This window comes from Synchiropus splendidus, chromosome 8 (genome assembly GCF_027744825.2).
Source record: "Synchiropus splendidus isolate RoL2022-P1 chromosome 8, RoL_Sspl_1.0, whole genome shotgun sequence".
Classification (NCBI taxonomy): domain Eukaryota; kingdom Metazoa; phylum Chordata; class Actinopteri; order Syngnathiformes; family Callionymidae; genus Synchiropus; species Synchiropus splendidus.
In genome coordinates, this window is record NC_071341.1 from 18,840,977 (window position 1) to 18,862,500 (window position 21,524).

Below are 21,524 nucleotides of genomic sequence, written 5' to 3' on the forward strand. Positions count from 1 at the left end.
AATGACATGATACCACGTTCTTCCCGTCCAGACGAAGACGGACTCGGTCGTAGTTGTGTGTACGTCAAAACGGACCTGCCGTTTTCATGCACCGTATCCGACACTATTTGAAACCAGGTACGAGAGCGAATACGTTTAAAAGCGCCAAATCCGAATCTCTGTATGGACAGTGGATTGTTTTGAAACATCACGCTTCGTCTGCCTCTCCTCGAAAGTCGCCACTTTGAAGCAGTAGCGGTTTCATTCCAATGAGCAGCTAACAAGAACCGGAATTGAAGTTCAAGCTGATGACTTCCTTTGGTGTCGACGTTGAACGAAGCAGGTTACCACAGCTCAGCTCGACGCTCGAAGAACATGAGAAACACTTGTCACCACACACACTCTCACTCTGGCTCAGTAGTTCCATGTTGCCGGTGTCTCTTGACGCAGTCAATTTATGATGCTAATCTGCTATTTGTTAGCATAGATCCACATGGACGGCGGAAACAGCTTTGTCTAAACGGTACGCTTTTGGGGAATAATTGGCTGAGACAATGTGCAGGATGCCTCAGCCTTGCATTTGGAACCTGCTTCAAAGACACAGAAACCAAAAGTTGCTGAAATACTTTCCAGAAAATTCTGCTCGGTGCGCTAACAATAACATGACCTACTAGGTGCGGGAAACAATGAAGGTAAGTCCAACACTGTTGTTGCGTTCATTTAAACCATTGAAAGAAAGCGCTTTGTTTATCTTCAGGTTTATTTCTGGCCTTTATTAGGAAGTACTCAATTTACTTGCTCAACCAGAGATGCTGCATTTTTTACAAGTCAAAACAACATCTGCCGGAGCGATGCTTCACAGCGGTCGCGGAACTCACCCAAGTGAATCAAACGAAATTACTGCTGTGACTCCGTACTGGGAAGAAACCGGAGAAAATGAATGAGTGAAGGAGCCGACGCTTCTGCAATCCCTGCAGGTCTGAGTGCGAGTGTGTGTTGTTGACGGTCATTAAAATCCGAGAGGCGGCAGTGGTTTCCAACTAGAGGGCAGCGAACCAGCAACACCAGCTTCCTCTTCTAATAACGGAAGAAGATGATTTCAACTCTGGGCTTATCTGAGGTCACACCTGGAGGCATGCGAGCCGCCCGGGGACGGAACACCTGACGCAGCTGCAGCGGAAATGAAAGTGAAAGTGGAGGCGATTTATAAATAATAGTCACCATGCAGTTCCTAAGAACGCTCTTAATATCCAAATGAGTTATTGACATTTTCTGCTGGCCTTGCAGAGTGCAGCCATGAGGGAGTTTAACCCTGCTATTTATGCATCAAGAACTGGAATTATATTGTCACAAGCACTTACAAAGGTTCCCTGTTGTCTGGAGAGCAAACTGTTAAATTAAATAAAATAACTTTTTTTGTTGTAATTAATGAATCATAACAATGTTGTTAAACTTGTTAAAGTCCCACCACTAATTTTCACTTAAATATCTTTGGTTTAGAGCTTTTACTTTATGCCATGATGAAACAACACTTTTTAACGGACACAAAAACATTGCCAAATGATCCTTGGCTTGCATGTGAGAAAAACATGTTTGAACCTTTATGTGTTTAGTTACTATGTTTAGCCGCAGACATGTGTGTCACAGAGCTCCATTCAAATAGCAGGAGCACATAAACAAACCCATGAATGAAGGAGCCTAAATTACAAATAGTTTTGATTCTTTTACTGCAAAAGATACATATGAAAATAGTTTTTCCCAATATTTTAATACACTAAGCTGGATTTTCTGATCGCTAAAACATTATAAGTTGGTGTATTTTCATGACTTTTTGCCTAAAGCCTTACAATAAACATAGTTTTGAAGTTAAGCAGTTTTCTGCCTGGTTCCCACCCGCAGCAGCACAACACTAGAGCACTCCTGGCTTCAGCTCCAGGTGACCTGGCAGCCTTTCCAGGACGTCCCCTGACTTCCCCCCGTTGGGCCGGCTCCAGCACTCAGCGGTGCCACCTGCCCAAGAGGAATCCTGGATGATGACTGAATGTTTAATGGGTGTATTTGTGTCACACTGGATTATGTTATCATGTGCACTGCTACAATGCACCGATATATAATTGCGTTATGCTGCGGTCTCATGCCAACATGAGCCACGATAACCTCGTAAATGGAGGTTTATTATTAGGATTAATGTGAATTATCCTGGGTCAGAAGTCGTGAGGCTCTTTGGCGCAGCAGCGGTGATGGCGGCCATGTTTGTTCACCCTCATTCAGCCATGTTTTTGATTGAGCATTTTCTCTATTTACTTCTGCAGTTTCCAAGTCAACCGTCAGATTTCTTTGATGGTTTGCGTTTCTCCTGTCAAACCGGCTGCTCTGCTGTGTTTCAGGAATGTACAACCAGACCCTCCCGAGAGCCGATTGATTTCTTCTCTGCCAGCAGATTCCCCGTCTCTGCCTTTCACAGCAAAGTGTGAATAAACAGCAAGTCTGTTTGTACATTTGTTTCTGCAGTTTGGCACATGTACAAACCGCACCACAGAGAGCAACGTCCTTGGAGTTGTCATCACCACTGATGTAAACGAACCTTTGAGTCCTTCATTACCTTTTTGTTTGTCCCGTTTGTCGTAACTGGTCAAAGGATTTGAAAGCCAGAGCGGACGGACTGACGGCTACATAAGCAGATGCAGATGAGGCTCAGCTTCCTCATTGGTTGGAACACTCCGACAAGCTGCTTCTGGACTGGTATCTGGCTGCTGACTCACTTTGTGGACCCTCAGTGAAAACAGGTCATTTGGAATTCTGGTAGGAGCAAACAAATCGATTGGACTTTCCTCTCCTCCCTGTCTTCCGTCCTCATCTGCTTCGTATCCTTCTACTTCTCTACTTCTCCACTAACCCATCATCTCCTTCTCCCTCCTCCACCACGGCATTTCATACTGCCCCCCACTGGTAGCTAGTTGGTTCTTTTATCTGGTGCTTGTGGACCTTCTCTTCACCACCTCTTTTCCCTACTCTCCGCCATCACATCACGTCGCTTCTTTCATGGCACAGTACTTTTCTACTGCCCCCTGCAGGTAGGTGGTTGGATGAAGAACGTTGCAGACATGAAAAGTCATGCATCCCTTGTGTTTCTCTATGTTGTCATCCATTGCGTTGAACTGTCTTTGCTGAGTCATAACTGGTTCAAAGTCTAGGTGGAAGGGGAGACAGCGACTGGGCACACAGGCTGAAACTCAGTATACGTTCTTCTACTCCTCCATGCCATCATCTTCTCTTTCACTGTGCAACTGCTTTCCTCTAAAAAAGTCAGTTAAAGACGTGAACAAGTCATGTCAAAGCTTGTGCTCCTTCATGCTGTCATCCATCATCTTTGTTTTGTCATAACTGGGTCAAGTTGGAGGGAGAAACCGCTACATCAACAGGAAAGGTTGAGCAAATGGTGAACTTACTTGAATCTTCTTTCAAAGACATTGATGAAGAAATTGATGGTCGACTATGGTTTGATGTTCCTCTTCTATTTCACCTCTTATCATCTTCCTTCCTCCCCAGTTCTACTTATACTCCATCCCATCTTCTCATCAACTGCCCTTCTTCATGTCCCACTGCAGCAATGATAATCACGACGCCCTCCTGTTCTTTTTGTTCCTGGTGATGTCACCAATTATCAAAGACTTAACTCTTCAACTTGGTTGGGTCAGAGCAGTTGAAAACCACAGCAGAGTGAGAGACAGCTGTAGAAGCAAGACACGGAGGTGGATGAACTCAACTTGAATTGAAGAAACTATTGGCTCTGCGGTGGCTACTATTCTGTGGACCCCGGGCAAACACTGGATTGATGCTCCTCTTCTTCTCGGCTTCTTCTGCTGCACTTCTATTCTTCCACCACGTCTTCATCTCCTTAATGATGGCTTTCTTTCAGTCCATGGTGTGTTGTCATCTGTGCTGTACTTGTTCAGAAACAGATAACGGATCAAAGACTCGCCAGTCCAAGTTTGTTTGGTCAAACCTGGCCAAAGATCAAAGCCACAGGAGAAGCAGAGACAACTATAAACCACAGACAAGGTTGAACTCATCATGGATTGGTATATAAGGACTTCTGGACTCTTGCTTTAGATGCTCCTCTGTGGAAAGAAAGTGAGGCATTCTGCATCTTTACAGCAGACAATAGCTTGATGGACGCCTTTTTTCCCTTCCTGTTGCTCTTCTCTTCCCTGCTCTCATCCCCTCTTCTCACTCTTTTTCCTTCCACTTCAACAACCCATTCTTTCCCTTCTCCTTCACCGCACTACTGCATTTGCTACTGCCCCCTACTGGTGGATAGCCTTGGTGATTAATAAAGCAAACGGCAGCTTGATCAGGAAATAACATCCTGTTTTCATTTGTGCCTTTGTGTAGCCATCACTCATCTTCTTTCTCTGTATTTCTCTGTAAATACGTCACGACAGTTAAGACATGCCTCTTTCCAGCTGTTGTTTAGTCATTACTGGCGGAGAGGGTTCAAAGCAGGTCGAACAAACAGCTACACAAACAGACTGATGATTTCAGCTCTCTGATAACTTGGTACATTTATTTATTTTGGACTTTGTTGTGGACTTAGAGGGACGATGAGGCAAGTATATTCACATGACTATTCTGTTTGTTCTGGTATAGCTTCAACCGGCCTCACGGCGAGAGACACTTCTGCATCCCAGCATAATTAGTTTAACCTTTAGGTCTTCCACTACCTTGTCCTGAATCCATCCTCATCTCTTCCTCCGTCTCTGTCTCTCTCTGAGACATAAAATCAGTCTCCGCATCGAGAGGAGGTTTTTATGCTTCTGGATTGTTGCTCTTAACTGGAGCTTCAACTCTGTTTCTGTTTCAACCTGTCCATTGTGATGCTATCCTTATTGCCCTGTCAATAACAGAGGCCGCTCTTGACCAGAGAGTATTGAACAGAATAGTGACAGCCAGCCTGATGCTGCTCTTCTGATAGAAGCCTTTATTTATGGATGCATCGCTGATCAGAGCGGCTTTGTCACTGGTGTCATGTGTCTCTCCTCACTACACACCAGTCTTGTTTACTGATGAGTCAGGATATCAACAGGAATTAAATGATAAACATAAGTTTGAAAGTCAGGCTGATTTTAAATAGTTAGAACAGGCAATACATGTCTCTCATGAGGGCAAAATATCAGTAATGATGGACATGTTTTATTGCAGATTCTTGAATACTGTCCATATTAAATGGTTGCAAATGAAAATCAGGTTCCAGTGTATTCAGATCACACAAATCTAAGTGGTAAATATGTGTTTTTGAAACTGAATTTCAGTTTGCATTCATTTTTCCTAAATGCCTGGTCTTGCAGTGCAGTTATTATTTAGGGTTTTTTGTGTTTTTTTATGGGACAATGCCACAATTTACCAGGTTCAAATGAAAGTGACACACGGCAAATATAAAAATGTATATTCTCCAGTAATATTTCACATATTCAAGCATGGTTTGTTTTGATTTAAGGTTGTTTTTCGCTGACGGAACAAATAGTGCAGAGATTCCTGTGAACGGCCATCAATTCATTCTGTTTCTCTCTCTGCGGTTGGCAATTCGATTACACCCTTGTTGGGGATGTTTTGGAATCCAATAGAAAATTCTTAATTGCCTCATTTCTCTTCGCATTCCTGTGCACACCAGCAACAGAATGTTGAATTACGACTTTTATTTTAACGTTTTTGTCGCGCGTTATATTCTAATGTAAACGTGGATTTGAGGGCATTTGTCAGATCACTGAAACTCATGTAAATATACCGAGGATTATAGTGTTAAACTTGAGTAAAGCGGTGGTAAAAATGCCATAAAACCCACACACCTAATTCAAGTAGGGTGGTTGATACAAGCCCGGCCAAAGTCCAGCTGACTTTATCGCATCCGAGTCCACCTCTGCGCGTCTCCTGGCCAGCGGTTTGGCGAGCAGAGCGATATTAAAACATGAGAGGGCGGGAGGAAGTGAAAGAGCGGCGTGTGGACGGGGGGAAGCTGCGGAGTTGAGCGGTGTGGAGAAGCGCGCCTCCTCCCCTCGCGCTTCCTTCTCTGCTCCGCGATCCCTGCTCCTCATGCCAGAAGCCTGCAGCTGTCTCTGCCCCTGCACCGACGACCGACCCACGGAGCACTTTCCTCTGCTTTTCCCCAGAAGCGACGCAACTTCGGGGCAGCGCGAGGCCTGGATGAAGACACCTGACTGCGCGCGACGCCTCATCCGTGGGTGGGAGAACTGCGTGACGCCTTCAGGAATGTGGAATATGAGCGTTTGCCACTGGTGAGTGCTGTCATGAATGTGCGTGGAGTTGTGTGTAATGCGTGGGTGTTTCGCGAGAACTTCAATGTCGCTTGTGTTCGGCTTCTAGAGCCATACAAACGGCTTTAACCGCGTCATTTAAGGGAAGCTAAATTCAATAAACGCAGTCCCATACCACACACTGAAGCCCGTGTGGACTGGCCGTCTGTCCAGGGTGTCCCCCACCTCTCACTTTGACCCCCAACAAGGAGAAAAATAATAGTATAGCACCGTCACAGTCCGTAACATCATCACTGATATGTAATAAACAAGTGCCGAGGACCAGGTTATTGTACCTACTTGTTGGCAAGCTGGAGTCCTGGACCCCTGCAGAGGTCAGTCAGGAACGTGACCAGCTGCCACACAATGACAAAACATGTCACGGCAATCACTGCGAATAATGTGAGAGAAATTATCATTTAAAACGGTGAAAAAGAATCCCATTACTTGTGCAAATATTTGAGCTGTAGCTCTGACTACAAATGCTTGAGGAGATGAGGAAATAAGTGTGACTACATTGTAATAATTGTTGATTAAAAATAATGGCTTTTGTGTAGTAGGAGTGTTTTTCGTGTATATAGTTTTACAAACACGTAAATACAAATGTACACATAAATACGAATTTTCACAAGAATTTTATTTGGTCATAAGGTCATCTGCTCTGAAAAAACAGTACTAACTGAGCATTTTTTATTTTAAAAAATATTATTGATCCACCCTTAGAAGATTTTCAGTATAAACTATATACCTATGTATTGAATGTTTACGGCACTGTAATATTGTCTGTGTACTTTGCCCTCTATTCAGGAGCAAGTGATTGTTCTTAAGAGGTCCAGGATTGTGTTGTCGATCCCAGTTTCAGATCTCAGCCTCTTTAACTCTCTGCGATGTTTCTGACCCACTGTTTCCAGAATCATGACTTCAGACCTCAACCTGACCTCCCTGCTGAACGCAGAGCTCCAGAACCACACGCGAGGATGCTCCCTCACCAAGACCGGCTTCCAGTTCTACTACCTGCCCACCGTTTACATCATGGTGTTCATCGCCGGCTTGGTGGGCAACAGTCTGGCCATCTGGATGTTTGTGTGCCACATGCGGCCCTGGAGCAGCATCTCGGTCTACATGTTTAACCTGGCGCTGGCCGACTTCTGCTACGTCCTCTCCCTGCCCTTCCTTATTTTCTACTACTTCAACAAAACCGACTGGATATTCGGCGACGTCCTGTGTCGCCTGCAGAGGTTCATTTTCCACGTGAATCTTTATGGGAGCATTTTGTTCCTCACCTGCATCAGTATTCACCGCTACACCGGCGTGGTGCACCCGCTGAAGTCTCTGGGTCGACTGAAGAAGAAGAACGCGGTCATCACCAGCGCCTTGGTGTGGACCGTGGTCGTGGTAGGAATGTCTCCCATCCTCTACTACTCCAGGACGGGGCTGAAGCGCAACGCCACCACGTGCTACGACACCACGACCGTGGACGAGCTGCCGGGCTACTTCATCTACAGCATGACGCTGACTGTCCTTGGCTTCTGCGTCCCCTTCATCATCATCTTCTGCTGCTACGGCATGATCGTCAAGTCCTTAATCTACAACGACATGAACAATGCGCACCTGCGGCAGAAGTCCATCCACCTGGTCATCATCGTGCTGGTCGTCTTCGCCATCTCTTACTTGCCTTTTCACGTGATGAAGAACCTCAACATGAGGGCTCGCCTCTACTTCCAGAGCCCCGACATGTGCGAGTTTAACAACCGGGTCTATGCCACCTACCAGGTGACTCGAGGTCTAGCCAGCCTCAACAGCTGCGTGGATCCGGTGCTTTACTTCCTGGCCGGCGACACCTTCAGGAGGAAGCTGTCGAAGGCTACTAAAAAGCCCTCCAGGAAGGGGGACAACGTTCTCCAGTCCAAGAGCGAGGAGACGGCGCTCAACAGTCTGGCGGAGTATGTGGAGAATGGCGAGCGGAGGATGTGAGGGAGCACAGAGGTGACTGCATTGTGCCCGGCGACGGGTGGAGATTCAGGAAATAAGCTCCAAATGCCAACAGTGGGCCTCGTATTTACTATCACTCTGTGGATTGAAGGCTGCGTTGTGATTCGAAAAAACATTTCCATTTGGATATATCTTACCTAGTTGTCAGTGCTGGACGGTAACACCAAGAATGCCAATAGATGATTTCCTAAAGTGAAGAAACCTTATTTCTAGGAGGAAAAAATCTATACATATATTTTGGTATAAAAACATAGTGCTTGCTTCCATGGTGTGTATTAGGTGTCACTAACATGGTGCACTAGGTAGCCCACAGAGACCCAAGGGTCTGAATAAAATAAATAAATAAAATATGTATTTTTTTTCATGTAATAACCATCTTATTATGTTTAATTTTGTTATTACTTTTTTAATTACACCATTGGTAATTATTGTGAAAACTCAGCAAGGAGAGGAATATTATTTATCGTTCATTGTATATCATGATTTTAGAAGTGTGTACTGAACCCATGCTAGGTCACACAGCGCCCTTGGAGTAGCTTGCAGGTGCTAAAAGGTTGATGGTTGATCATGTTGGCTCCGCCTCATCTTCCACCTGATGTTGCTCTTGAGCAAGACAGGCTCAACACAGCTGTACTCGAACACTCAAACTGAAATCACTTGTAAACGCTGGCTTTATACTTTCTGAACAACAGGAAATCAACGACTATTCGAGGATAATTTTAGTATCGATTTTCAAGTTTCAAGTCGAGTTTCAATAGTAAATCTCATGTCTCATGACTCCAGCTTTCTCCATGAAGCACATCCTCTTTTAACCAAGTCACAACTGCATCATTTTCATTTTGGGGAAGTTTCTTAGATTCATTTTGACTCTGTTTTCGTAACAACAGCCTGTTGAATACCGAAGCAATAAGTGGGTCACTAGTGTTTATTTGTACTACTTTCTGCAACGTCGATGCATCAAATATATGAAGCAGGATAATATGGAATCATAAAGCATAGCAAAGAAAAAAAAATCAAATAACACATTTATATTTTTGGTCACTCAAAGTTGCCACCATTTGCTTTGTTGACAGCGCTGCCAACCCTTGGACTCAGAATGAGCCTCATGATGTAGTGACCTGTTGGAAAATTGCAGGTCATGACTTCATACCAAGAGTGTGCAAGGAAGCAAATAGTGGCTGGTTTTGAAGAATCAAAAAGGTTTTGAGAAATTTCACACAATAAATAGTCATGAAAATAAAGCCATGAATGGAGAAGGTGTGTCCAAGCTTTTGACGAGGATTTCAATACCGAGCTTTTGCGGAACATGTGAAATGACTTCCAGGCCGGATTTGGCCCCTGGGCTTTGAGTTGGACCCAGGCAAACTTGGCAGTGATATGGGATGCCGACAGACCTTTTCTCTTACTTCATCTCATCACGCTAAAATGAACCCCAAAAGACCTAACTGTGCAGTATTAATGTGTCAAGAGCAGTTTACATTCCGAAGTGGAAGTGCCAAGTCAGTTGCGACATTCCAGGGAGCATATCAGGAATCATTGGGAAGCGGATAACTAGCTAGGGAGGATGCGTAAGTTCCGCTGAGGCAGAGGAGGCTGAGTTTTTGGCAACCCTTGATGGGAAATGCCGAAAGATAGAAGAGGCGGAGGAAGTCATACGGTATCAGAGCTCAGTTTATCTTGAGAAGAAGACAATTTTTAAGTGGCCACCTATCAGGACAAGTTGTGGCTAAGCATTGGTAACATCAATACAGCTGTGCAGGCTTGGGTTGGCGCAAAATATCTAGCCTCCCCACTGAAGGCCATGGCTTGTCCGAGCTCGCTCCACTGGTTAGTTTCGCGTTAGCCCACTGTTGCATTCTTCAGCCACAGCTCAGCATTTGAACAAGTTATCGCAGTCTATATGTCATTCCAGCTAAGGGTGTTGAACCTACGTAAACACCAGTGTCTGAACTGGTGTGCCGCCCAGCACTGACGGTGTTAGGGACGTCCCACAGTAGGTTCCTCTCCTGTCGTGATCACTGAACATCAACATGTTTCCTTGTTTTGAGAAAGTGACGCTCCACCACGGTGTTTGGAAATGCACTATTCTTCTGCACGGATGTGCGGTGAGGCAATGTAATGCACTATGGTTGTAGTCTGTTTTAAAGAGGACCCATCTCTTCTGCTCTTCGATCCTCCATGCAGCCGTGATCAGGTCCGCAGCAGGTCACTGGCCGGGACTGTGAGGGAGACTTTTACTGGCAGTATTTTGTGTATATACGGTATTACCCATGTACTGTATAGGCTATCGTGATGTTTTAGATGTGAACTACTTTATCACTTACTGAGATGAAGTGCATGAGTATAAACACTGACAAACTTCAGAAGGTTGTGTACAAAGGACTTTGTATCATTAATATCCGGTTTATGTGTGAACATACCTCGATGTGTAAAATACTGCACTGTGTTTGTGTGTTGTTGGTGTCAGTCTGGACAAATGATCGTGTGCCTACTGTACACTGACCAGGAGTAGATGTTAGATGTCTGTGCTAAACGCCCCGTGTATCTGTCATGTGGTGAGCTGTTGTGAAAGAAGCGACGTAAATAAATGTGCCACGTGGATCTCAGATCATTTGGTAAGTTGTTCATGTGGCTGATGTTTACCCAACATCCCGATTCTTGTTGATAATTCATTGAAAGATTCTGTCCTATCGGATGTTACGCGTGCTGTGGCTATTGATTGCTGCTCATATATCACGTTCATCTGTATTTATGAGATTGAAAGTGGCTATTTCAATTACAAATGTGGGAAAGGAAAGCAAAACATATGATAAGCCAGCGAGACTGAACCACCATGAACAAGAAAAGCACTGTGACAGCACTCACCTCCACCATTCCAAAGGTCTTTATTAAAAACAGAATCCAAATAAATGAATGGCAAAACCTGTAAATAATTAAATAAAATTAAACCCTTTTTCACCATCAGGTCCAAAGGGCTTACTGCCGCCCCACAGTGGCTGTTTGCTCTAGTTTCCCACTCCTTCTTATAGTATCTGTACTTGTTGTCGTAAAGTAATTTTGAGTGAACATGACCAATCATTTTCTCTGCTTGGCCACATGGTTTTATGTTGCGTTTATCGGCCGGTCACATGGCTTATATGGCATCGGAAGATTTTTAGTATGTTCGCAATTCCAAACATACAGAAAGAATCAGTTCTAAGTTCTGTTACCCGCCAGGTTTTATTTATTTATTATTCTTTATTATTTCTTTTTTCAATATTCAGCTTTAATATGGCAATTTCAAAATGCTGTGGCTTGAAAAGAACAAAGCTTACTGTACTCCGCAGTATGGACCAAAGTTTTGGATGGGAGTAAATTCATTCATCTAAGTTGTATCTTATGACTTTAACAGATGTTTTTCTGGTCCACTGTTGATACTCTTCTTCATGTTTCCAGCCACAGGATTGTGAACACCACTGTTGCCACTTTTTGCTTTGCATTCTCTATGGCTTACTTTGTATCTGCCGCTATTCCCGCATTTTCCCCACATTCCCTATACATGCGGAAGAAGTGTCACTTTCTGTCTCACTGCACGACTAAGCATCTTCATCAGAGGATGATTCCTCTTCGCAATCTGAGTCCGTCAAATGTGTTCGCTTGTGCTGCTGCCACATAACTACAACCTCCCTTGTTTACTGTGGGGTCGGTTTTAAAACCTCAATTTACTCCAACACTATCAAAATGCCCCACAAATGTTGCTTGGATTTATGATTTAAGTTACCTCTCTGCCTGTGTGAGGTAGTAACTACATCGGGCTTCATATTTGCAGCTGGGCTTGTTTAAATGCTGTGACGTTGCCTTTCGCAGTTTTGCCATGATGGTGGTTAAAGGGTTAAAACAGCTAAAACTGGCAACATCTCAGTACCTGAACTACAACTTGGTTAAAGATTGTGGCATTGTGTTTGAACTGTAAATCAGTTTCAGATCAAGTTTGAAGCTTGAGTTTGGCAGCCTTGTCATGCACGATAATACATCACTGTCAGAGGTTTTTAGTCCTCGGGGTTCATGTCAGCGTACTGCATCTCCCACAGAAAGGGATTATCGCCATTCGGGTGGATTTCTAGCCGAAGGACTTGATCAAAAGTCTGGTGTCACCTTTCCTTTTGATATGTAGCGATGTCAAACAGCCGCCTTGTCTTGCCAAAAACATCTTAAATCCAATACTATCAATACACTGAAGACGGTAGGAAAGGTCAGGGGGAGAACTTTGTTTATGATATTGCAGTGAGCATCATATGTCATGGAAAACTAGTGGAATAAAAACATGGTTTTGAATTTCTCTGTGATAAACACCAACGTCACGCTGAAGTGGCTGGACTGACTCTGGGATTATTCAGCTCACCATCTTCCTCCCTGCTCTTCTTCCCCGTGTTCCACTTGACTCTCCTTTAACATGTCCAGGAGGAAGTGAAATGAACGAGAGAGGAATATAGAGTGGCACCTTTTCCCTTTTGGCTTGTTTTCAGACAGCTTTTGTGACCGTCACAATGGTGGAGGGTTATTGATGCATGCAACGGTGGGGGGGTGGCAGTCGCCAGGACCCAGGGCCTCCCCCTGAGCTGTGGGGGACAGGAAGCCCACCGACCTTCTTCATCCAAACAGAGCCCATGAGTACAAACAGCTTTTGATTTCCTGACTTTGAGGTGTAAACTGCAGTTGTTCTGTGTGTGTGTGGCGTGTGTGAGTGTGTGTGTGTAGTCCTCTTTGAAAGCCTAAAGGCAACAAAGACCTTATTTCAGTAGGTGTGAATTTCAGTCCTGATATCTATTTGATGGTTGTTGAAAAAGCGGCGTTGGTGTCACGAACATGAAGCACAGACTTGCTGGCGTATAAATAAATCTGTTTGTGATATAAATCTTCAGTGCGCACACGTGAGTAGGTGAAAGGAAGACCGCACTCAGCCAGCGCTGGAGCCTCGAGCCAAAAGCTCCCGAGTGTCAAATCTTAACTTGCAGAAATTTGGGCTGCTGGCCAGTTCCTCCTCCTTCGCTTCCACCTTTCGCCCTCCCTGTCTTTTCAGGGGAAGAAAATTAGAAAACAATGGTTTTGCTACCTGTTTTGTTCACAAGAAGACCCATTTAAAACGTTGGGAATGGATAGTTTGGGATTCGTCTTTCAGGAGAGTCGTCCTGTGTGTTTTCTGAGGACACTCGTGGCACAGTGCCCAGACGGTAATCAAGTTTAGGGCAGCTCAGCTGAAACGGCAAGACGTGTTCTGCCAGACGCAGCCTGTTTTTGAGGATAAACATGTTACTCAAATTGAAACAGAACAAGATCTAATATGAATTATAATGAAATCAATCGACTTTCCTGTTAAGGGTTTGACCTGTCTCCACCTACTGTGGACGTAATCTGCAGCAGTGTTTTTATTTGGGTTCATTTTCCTTCTCAGAATCAATACAGTCAGCTGTGTCACCACCACCCTGTCAAGATGATGGATGTCTGAACGACACATCCAGAGGCAGCGTCGCCGCCGACTGTAACAGCCACTTAAAGCCAGACTGTGACAAGTGTCTGCGGGGGGGGGGAATAGTTTTCGGGTCGGCCTCTTTCAACCTGCATGTAATGACTTCATTTTGACAGCGAGACATGAGAGAGTGTGACGGCCAAATGTACTGGAGGGTCTGATTTACTGCTTACTAGTCAAAACAACAGCGACTCTTTTCGTGGCAGTCGCAGGAAGGTGTTCACAGCAGCCACCAGCCTGGAGCCAGGTCACGTTTATACAGTGTAAAGCGAGCCAGTGCGCCACGTCAGACAGGGGAGGCAGAGTGAGGTGAACAGCAGATGTTTGGATTCTAGCTCAATAAATCTCCTCACATTTCCATCAGACCTTGGCTTGATCTCTGCAGTCAGCCGGAACGATTAGCTGACATCAAGGGGCTCAGCATTTTCGACTTCTTTCAAGTGGATGATCGACTCGGGGCTCTTGTTGAGAGTTGAGAAAAGACTTGTGTCAGTGTTGATATGTGCGGCTTCGTCCTGGTGTTTTCAGTGATGGGATTGGATTGCCAGAAAAAGATTGGTGAGGCACCTTATTTCCCCCCCACGCAGAGAAAATCCAAACTATTCTTCACCGTCCCCTTTTGACTCTGGAGCCATCATCCAGCTTTTTGCTGGGTGAAGTAAGAGCACAGATCTCTACCGAGCAACTGCTTTACACAAAAAATGCATGTACAGGTGTGGCCCCTATAGGTGCTCTTTCTTACATTGAAAAAAAGTACAGTCCGTTTTTCTGTCTTTCTTAAATTGTTAATAATATAAATAATAATTTCTGCCTAAATGGATCTGGAATGGATGGCATCTGACAGGGAAGTTTACTGAGTTCTTCTTACTGTGTCTCTATTGTTCGTGTATTTGTGTCTATTAAACTGCTTCACTTTCATTCCGAGAGCTCCTCATACCACACGCACATGGGTTCTACTCTGTGAGGTCCCTTACACATGATTTCACACTAAACGTTTGATGCCTTTTTTGCCAAGTAATCGCCGGTTTTGGCCCATTTATGCTCAATGTTACGTACAGATCCAGATACGGACGGATCCTTCTGTCCGTGCTCTGCGTTTGTATTCTCCTTGTTTCTGCATGTTTCCATAAAGCTTACGGATACAGACCAAAGAGTGCAGAAGCACTAGAAACCGTGGGGAGCAGTGTTGCTGTTACTACCCGATATGTAGCTCAAATGAGATACGAAGAAGACATAACAATGGCGGAAATTCTCCGTCCTCCTGTCACGATATATTTAAGGTCCTCACCAACCACCGCTTTCTGCAACGCTGCCTCCGTTTCGTCTTTTGTGCAAGAGGTGCATTATCAATACTTCTTCCACAGTCGCCATATTGGTTTTGACTCTGGGCTGCTCCCCCTGGTGGCAGTATTGGTGAACAGCAACAGGTTTGGGGGGGTTAGTGGTAGATCGGAGAGGCAGAATTGTAGCCCTAAAACCAAAAAAACAGTCAACCTCTCTTTCATTTCATTCCACTCTTCATACATGAAATCTGGATTTTTTCGGATTTTCAGTTTTTGACGCTGAAGCTGCCTTGTTGCTCCCCTCCCCACCCCCCTACTACTTCAATGGTTTCTACTTCCACATTAATTTATTGCTTTAATTGCGACACCGAACCATGAACGTGTAACGCACTTTCGTACCGAACAGGTCTAGAAGACTAGATGAAAGATTTATTCCCCATCTGTTGACTGCGGTTGGTTGTCCAGCCTGTTGCTGTTTAAATCACACTTTATGCAGTAATTGCCAAATACTCACGTCAACTGTCTCTGAGGGACCGTGTGTCGCCTCACAGGATATTTGTAAAACCCCGAGAGCGAGATAGAACATTCGCACTCAGCCAGTCTGATAAGAGTGGCGAGATTGCAGTGGAGCTGTGAAATGAAGTTGGGATAAAAGCAGGCGCACACAGGCTGGATGAAAGGAAATGGACGGGGAAAAGATAAGGGAGAACAAAAAGCAGTCGCCGCAGCTAATATGCTGAAAGATTATTAACAATGCAGATACATGAGCGGAAACGTCGCAAACTGGGCGTGTGGGGAACGGCGCTAAACATGAGTCGTCATTCTGTGCCGAACTAGATATTCATGTCGACTCATGACTTTGAATCACCTCAATAGCATCGCAAGCACGTGCATGTTCTGCTGCGCCGACTTCTTATTCATGACATCTGGTCTTCAGCGGAGCCAAACCTCTGGCAGGAATAAAGAATGAAAGGATGAGCGGCGGAGTGTTGTACAATAAGCGTCTTAATCCCCCGGACCCAAGGCGTTGCAATGAAACACAAAGCCCTCACTATCAGGAGGGCATGACTCAAGACAAACAACACATCTTTTTATGGAGTTATGAGACAAGATTCACCCCAAAATAGGATTAAGCTAATCCTCATGAACCTGTGGGAGGGCGCTCTGAGAAGACATGTTTGAGCTCCAAAGGGAGACACCTTTAAAAATACCCAGGGTGAATACCCCCCCTTGACTCTAAACCTGGAGCTTTGTGCTTTTAATAGCTCCCAGCAAGTGAGTTCATCCAGCTATCGTCGTCATAAACCAAAGTTACCCTATGGCAGCTCCAAATGTAGCTGAGGCTGAGAGCGTCCGATGGAAGTTTTGGACTCGCACCGCTGTGTTTGACTCACGCTCGGATACATCCAGCATGAATCTTAATCGTCTCTTGGTTTGGTGCCTGTCCTAATATGTGTGTGTCTGTGTTTTGTCAGGATTAGTCAAACGACTCACACCCTGTTTTAATATTTGCTCAATGATGACACTTCAGGACAACGCTGGTGTTGACATGAGCTATAAATTGTTGAGATAAATTAACCAAAAATGCCTCATGCTTTGAGTAGCATTGGCCACTCATATATATATATATATATATGTGTGTGTGTGTGTTGTGTTGTGTTCATTTTTGTGTTCAAACCAAAATAAACTGAAACTGTGTCACTGTCTTTTTAAAGAAAAAAGGATAGAAAAAAGGTGGGGGTGGCGAGGCTGACACCATTACTCACATAGCGGTGGCATGAAGTAGAAACTCAAAATGGGAAGGATTCCAAAATCTGTGTTTGGGGATTGGCAAGCAAACAGCAAATAAGGTAGGTACCAATCACCGGCGAGCTGTGCTCAATAGTGGTGGAAGTAGCGGCAATCTCCGCAAATAATGTGGGATTTGTCAACGGTTTTTGAAGAAGAAGAGCAGGTTCATGTAAGCAAAGGACTTATTTTTAGCCCAACCATGTTGTTGTTGAAATGATGACACGGGCTATTATGAGAGGATGAAGTGCCTGAACGGATGACAGACGGACAGCAACACTGAACAGTAATGTAAGAAGGGTCAGAAGTACAAAACATTGTGTGATTGGGTAAACAGTGGCACGTATTCAGCCAGGGTTGACGCCTCCTCTCCACTGTTTTCATGGTGTCTTTGTACTGTTTTGATAGTGTTGGTATCATTGCTTGCCCTTTGTTTATTTTAGAAAACTGCAGGGATTTGCAGTCCAAAAGCCGTTTGAGGCAAACTTTCAGGGCAAAACAATCTGACAAAGCAGTGAAACTAGTCACCCTAATTCTTTGAACTGGCTTCAGTTATATGTGACGCTCTTCACGTTTTGATAAGAACATATGCATTCTATTGGTGCGCCGACGGGATCCTCCTCTATTGAGGTCACGAAGGCTCCTTTCCAGTTCTCGCTCTGAATTTGATTCACTTAGAAGTAGATTTACTCATATTATAGTGTTGTAATTCACCGGAACCACCTTTGTGGATGATGTATGATCATTTCATACGGCATATTTATGCATCGTTTTAGAGGCGCTTATGTGTCTGTGACTCATTGAGCTACTGGAGTGATTCGGAGGAGGTGTACCCTGCGTGATGCCATATATTCTGCTGGAAAAAAAGATATTCAAGTTGGATCTGCATCATCCCTGAACAGTTCTGTACGTTTCTAGAATGAAAGTGTCGACTAAAGGTTACATTTCCGCTCCAGCTCATGAGGCTGTCACAGTAAAGAGACCTCCACTCTCAGCTCCGGCTCATGGAAGAGAAGCGTGGACATCGCCGGTAAAATGATGACATTCTCAACGCGGCACTGATAAATGACTGAGAGGAGCGAGCAATTTAAATAAAAGTAAAGTGCTTTTAGAATATTCCGGCACGTCTGCATCTGTGGTGCACTCAAAAGTGCATGCTGAAACACACACACTTTGGTTCCGCTCTCCCTCTATAATCCATTAATAGAAAAATACCATCAGCATTCAGGTGCGTTCCCTGCTCAGGGAAATAGCTGATAAAACACTCTGTCCTCTGAAAACACCCACACACGCACAGCTCCGGAGCTAATAATAGAAGAACGCCTTGACAAATAAATATGGCTGCCCGGCGCCTTATCATTAGCAATTTCACCTTCACCATCACTTCTTCCACCATCACAAATAAGCCCTTCCTTTCCCCGACCTCCAGTGGCCTTCTCTCTCTGGCCTCCCCCTTCTTTCCTCTTCCCCCTCAGCACTTGTCTCTAAGCCTTGCTGTTTAAATTCTATTATTCTGAGCTGCTTGACTGACTCCTCTATCAATGCGGGCGGGTCAGTGTGCGGCTGCCCATCGATGCTCGTGTGCAGACTTGAAGTCGCGTTGGTGTCGCCGTGTCTGGGAAAGATTGATGGTCGGGGCTTAGGTGAGGTGAAAAATGGCCTCAAATAAATGTGCACATTCACCACGGGCAGGTGTCCAGTTAATATCTTCACCGGGGGGAGAAAATAGAATCCATGGTGAGGTCAAGTCGCGGCTCTAATAGAGCTGTTGTGGGAAAAGCTGGAAAATGTTGAGCTGGTGATTAAAGTTCATCTGTGTTGACAAACTTTTGTTCCGCCTGCCGGTGCTTTCTGACCGAGCGATTAGGGTCATCTGCTTGCAAGTGTAAGCCGATCCGTTCGTCCTGGATTCCCTGCTAAACTTAGCCAAGTCACCGTGGTCGTGATTGAGTGGACATTAACGTGATTCAGGGACACCGCTTTGCCCGCAGACGCCTTCAAGAACCCGGCTGGGTCACCCAGCAGCCGGCAGGATATCGATCCGGCTGCAGGAAATGATCCACTGTGAGGGGCCGGAACATGAATGGTGCGCGATACAGAAAATATATTGTTGCCCTCTCACTGTTCTACTGTGATTCTGGTTCATTAAAATCTCCTCTGTGAGGTTTTCTACCATTTTATTTCAAGTGTAAATGACGTGGATTTTGTGAGTGTGAAGGTGGCAAGTAGATTTGGCAGCGTGAGTCAAAATAACTCACAACACGTCCCTTGGCACAGTGACCCTCACCTCACGCTTCTCTCGCTACACTTCTCAGTTCCTGAGAATCCAGTTGCAGTTCTTTGTAAACATCCCCATAGGCTGTGAGTGGAGTGCGATGGAAAAACGCAAAAAAAACAAACAAACAGAAAGGCTTGTCGAAATGAGTTGGGAGTGACATGACATACAGAGAGGGACTTCATGAACACGAAAATGCGCGACACTTGGAAAAATTGAACTTTATTGGTGGTGCAGACCCGTGTGAGTTGGCTCCGTCGCCGTGGGTGAACGACGATCTGGACACTTCGGTGATCCTGATATCGTCAATTACCTGTTTTTTTTCGCCTATTCCATCCTCCGCCGAGGATCTGAAATGTGACCGGAGTGTTTTTCCACAACAAGGCGGGATTTTCTTTACATAGGCTTTTACATAGGCTTAGACTGACTTCTATGTAGACTTCAGTAGCGAAGTCATTCCCAAGACTGGCAGATTTCCGTGTGAACGTGAAGGTTGCTGTGAAAAACAGCGGCATCTGGTGGTCATGTATAGATCCTGCATCAGCTTATCTGGAATCAGAAACGAGTGCAGTAGAAAAATGTAAATATCATGGGATTTTTGGCACAAACAAAGCATGACTCATCAGAACTTAATCTCCTTGGTTGCGTTTAATTTCGATGAGTAAATGTGATTAAAAATATGTGGCCCATGTTTACTGCATTTGACCTTTCAGTGGGACGAGGAATCTTCATGAAGCAGTGTCCATTTAAACTGTCATTCATAGTAGTTGGGTGGTGAACATGCTTCATGGAGCTGACAGTAAGCAAACAAATACCAGTGTTTTTAGGTGGCGTTTCCTGGTTAAACGATTTTTTTCACATTTTACTAAATTCTCATCCACAATATTTGTTCTGTACATTTTAATTGATAACCAAGCCACTGCAGTGGAAGCGAACAGTGGAAGCAGAAGCTGCATGAAGCTATAATTCCGTCCACAATAGGGGCTTTTCATGAGAGGAATTTGAGCCTGATTAATAATACATACTCAGTCCACTGGTGCTGGAGGTTAAAGGTGAAGGTTGGGAGTCACATCATCCACGTCCGCACAGAGAAGAGTCTGTCGGCGCCGCTTCCTCAACCCAGCTAACAAGGAAGTTTGCTGATAAAAAAGATTTTATTATGTGGAATGTTGGCTGCGGAGGCCGGCGCCATATCACAAACTCTTCAGGCAGATGAGAATGTTCTTCACAGCTCAGTGTTCTGGCCCAGGAGACACAAGTGAAACCCAGCATCCAATTACTAGAGCTGGTGTCAAGCGGCTCCAACTAACTCTGCGCTAAACACTTCACACCCACAAACTGTAATGGGGAGAAGGTGAAAATGATCTGGGGCTTCAGAAACAAACAAGAATCCGCTCATTTTAAATGGAAACTTCCCACACCATTTTTATCGATCCCAGTTGGACCTGCCTTCAGAGTTGCCTCAGTTCTCCGTGGCATGGGGTCAAGGCCTTTTCCTCCACACCAACTGCAGCTCATATTTTCCTCTGGCAGGCCATTCTTTCTCAGCCCTTGGAGATGGTTGTTGCCATGCCATGTTGTGGCATAGGTTTGTAGCTTATGTGAATAGGTGATGTGTTACACATTAAGAATAATATAAGGACATCTGCCCCTTCAGGAGCCTTGTTTGTCTTCATTCTTATGTTCTTGAGGGGAAAAAAGCTACTGTCATCGCTTCTGAAGGGACGTTTGCTAGAGTTCTGGTGAGAATCATTCGCCGACCTGCACCGCAGTGCTTACAAGCCCGTACACAAGCCCGTACCGCTCCTCCTGATGCCGAGCAGAGCGGCAACCAAACAGCTGACAAGACAGATAAATGTGTTATATTGGGATCTTTTGGGGTTTTGGTGATTAAAAGGCACACTAAGTCATCTTATTACTTTGATATTTTGAATGTACTCGTTGCTCTCAATGCTGCATCCTTAACTTTGGCAAAGTGCTCTCACCTCTAAACCACAGTAATAATGTACAAATGCAGCGCTAAAGTTTTCCAACAGGTGAATAGGTGTTTTTGAACATGAGCTTTTGATACACCAAACACAGTTTATTGTTTCAGAGATTTGATTGCATGTTTTATTGTCATTGTAATAATAATTTTAATAACATCATAAGCATGTAATAATATTATAATAATGATTATTGGTATTTCGATCTTTTTAGTGATTCGTTTTGAGTTGGATTTGGAAGGATGCCACTACATTCATCAGGAAATGTCAGACATAGCTCTGTAATGACATAACAGAGCAGCTCAATAACAGATTCATGAGGGTTGCCTAAATAAACACGCGCGCGCTCGCACGTAGACATGACTTAGGGAAACAACCTTTCTCTTAAGTCAACACCGTTGCGTC

At 44.6% G+C, this 21,524-nt stretch overlaps 1 protein-coding gene across 2 annotated transcripts; it reads left to right on the plus strand.

The window, feature by feature from the left end:
* The first annotated feature begins 652 nt into the window (after positions 1 to 652).
* p2ry1 (purinergic receptor P2Y1) lies at positions 653 to 11,088 on the plus strand. 2 transcript variants are annotated; one of them, XM_053873576.1, is made up of 3 exons: positions 653 to 671; positions 6,147 to 6,272; positions 7,202 to 11,088. In XM_053873576.1, exon 3 carries the CDS (start codon positions 7,206 to 7,208, stop codon positions 8,262 to 8,264), a length of 1,059 nt encoding a protein of 352 aa, XP_053729551.1. In that variant the 5' UTR covers positions 653 to 671; positions 6,147 to 6,272; positions 7,202 to 7,205; the 3' UTR covers positions 8,265 to 11,088. The 2 variants fall into 2 exon arrangements, with proteins under 2 accessions (XP_053729551.1, XP_053729550.1); XM_053873575.1 differs by lacking the exon at positions 653 to 671 and adding an exon at positions 2,693 to 2,781.
* The last annotated feature ends 10,436 nt before the right edge of the window (positions 11,089 to 21,524 follow it).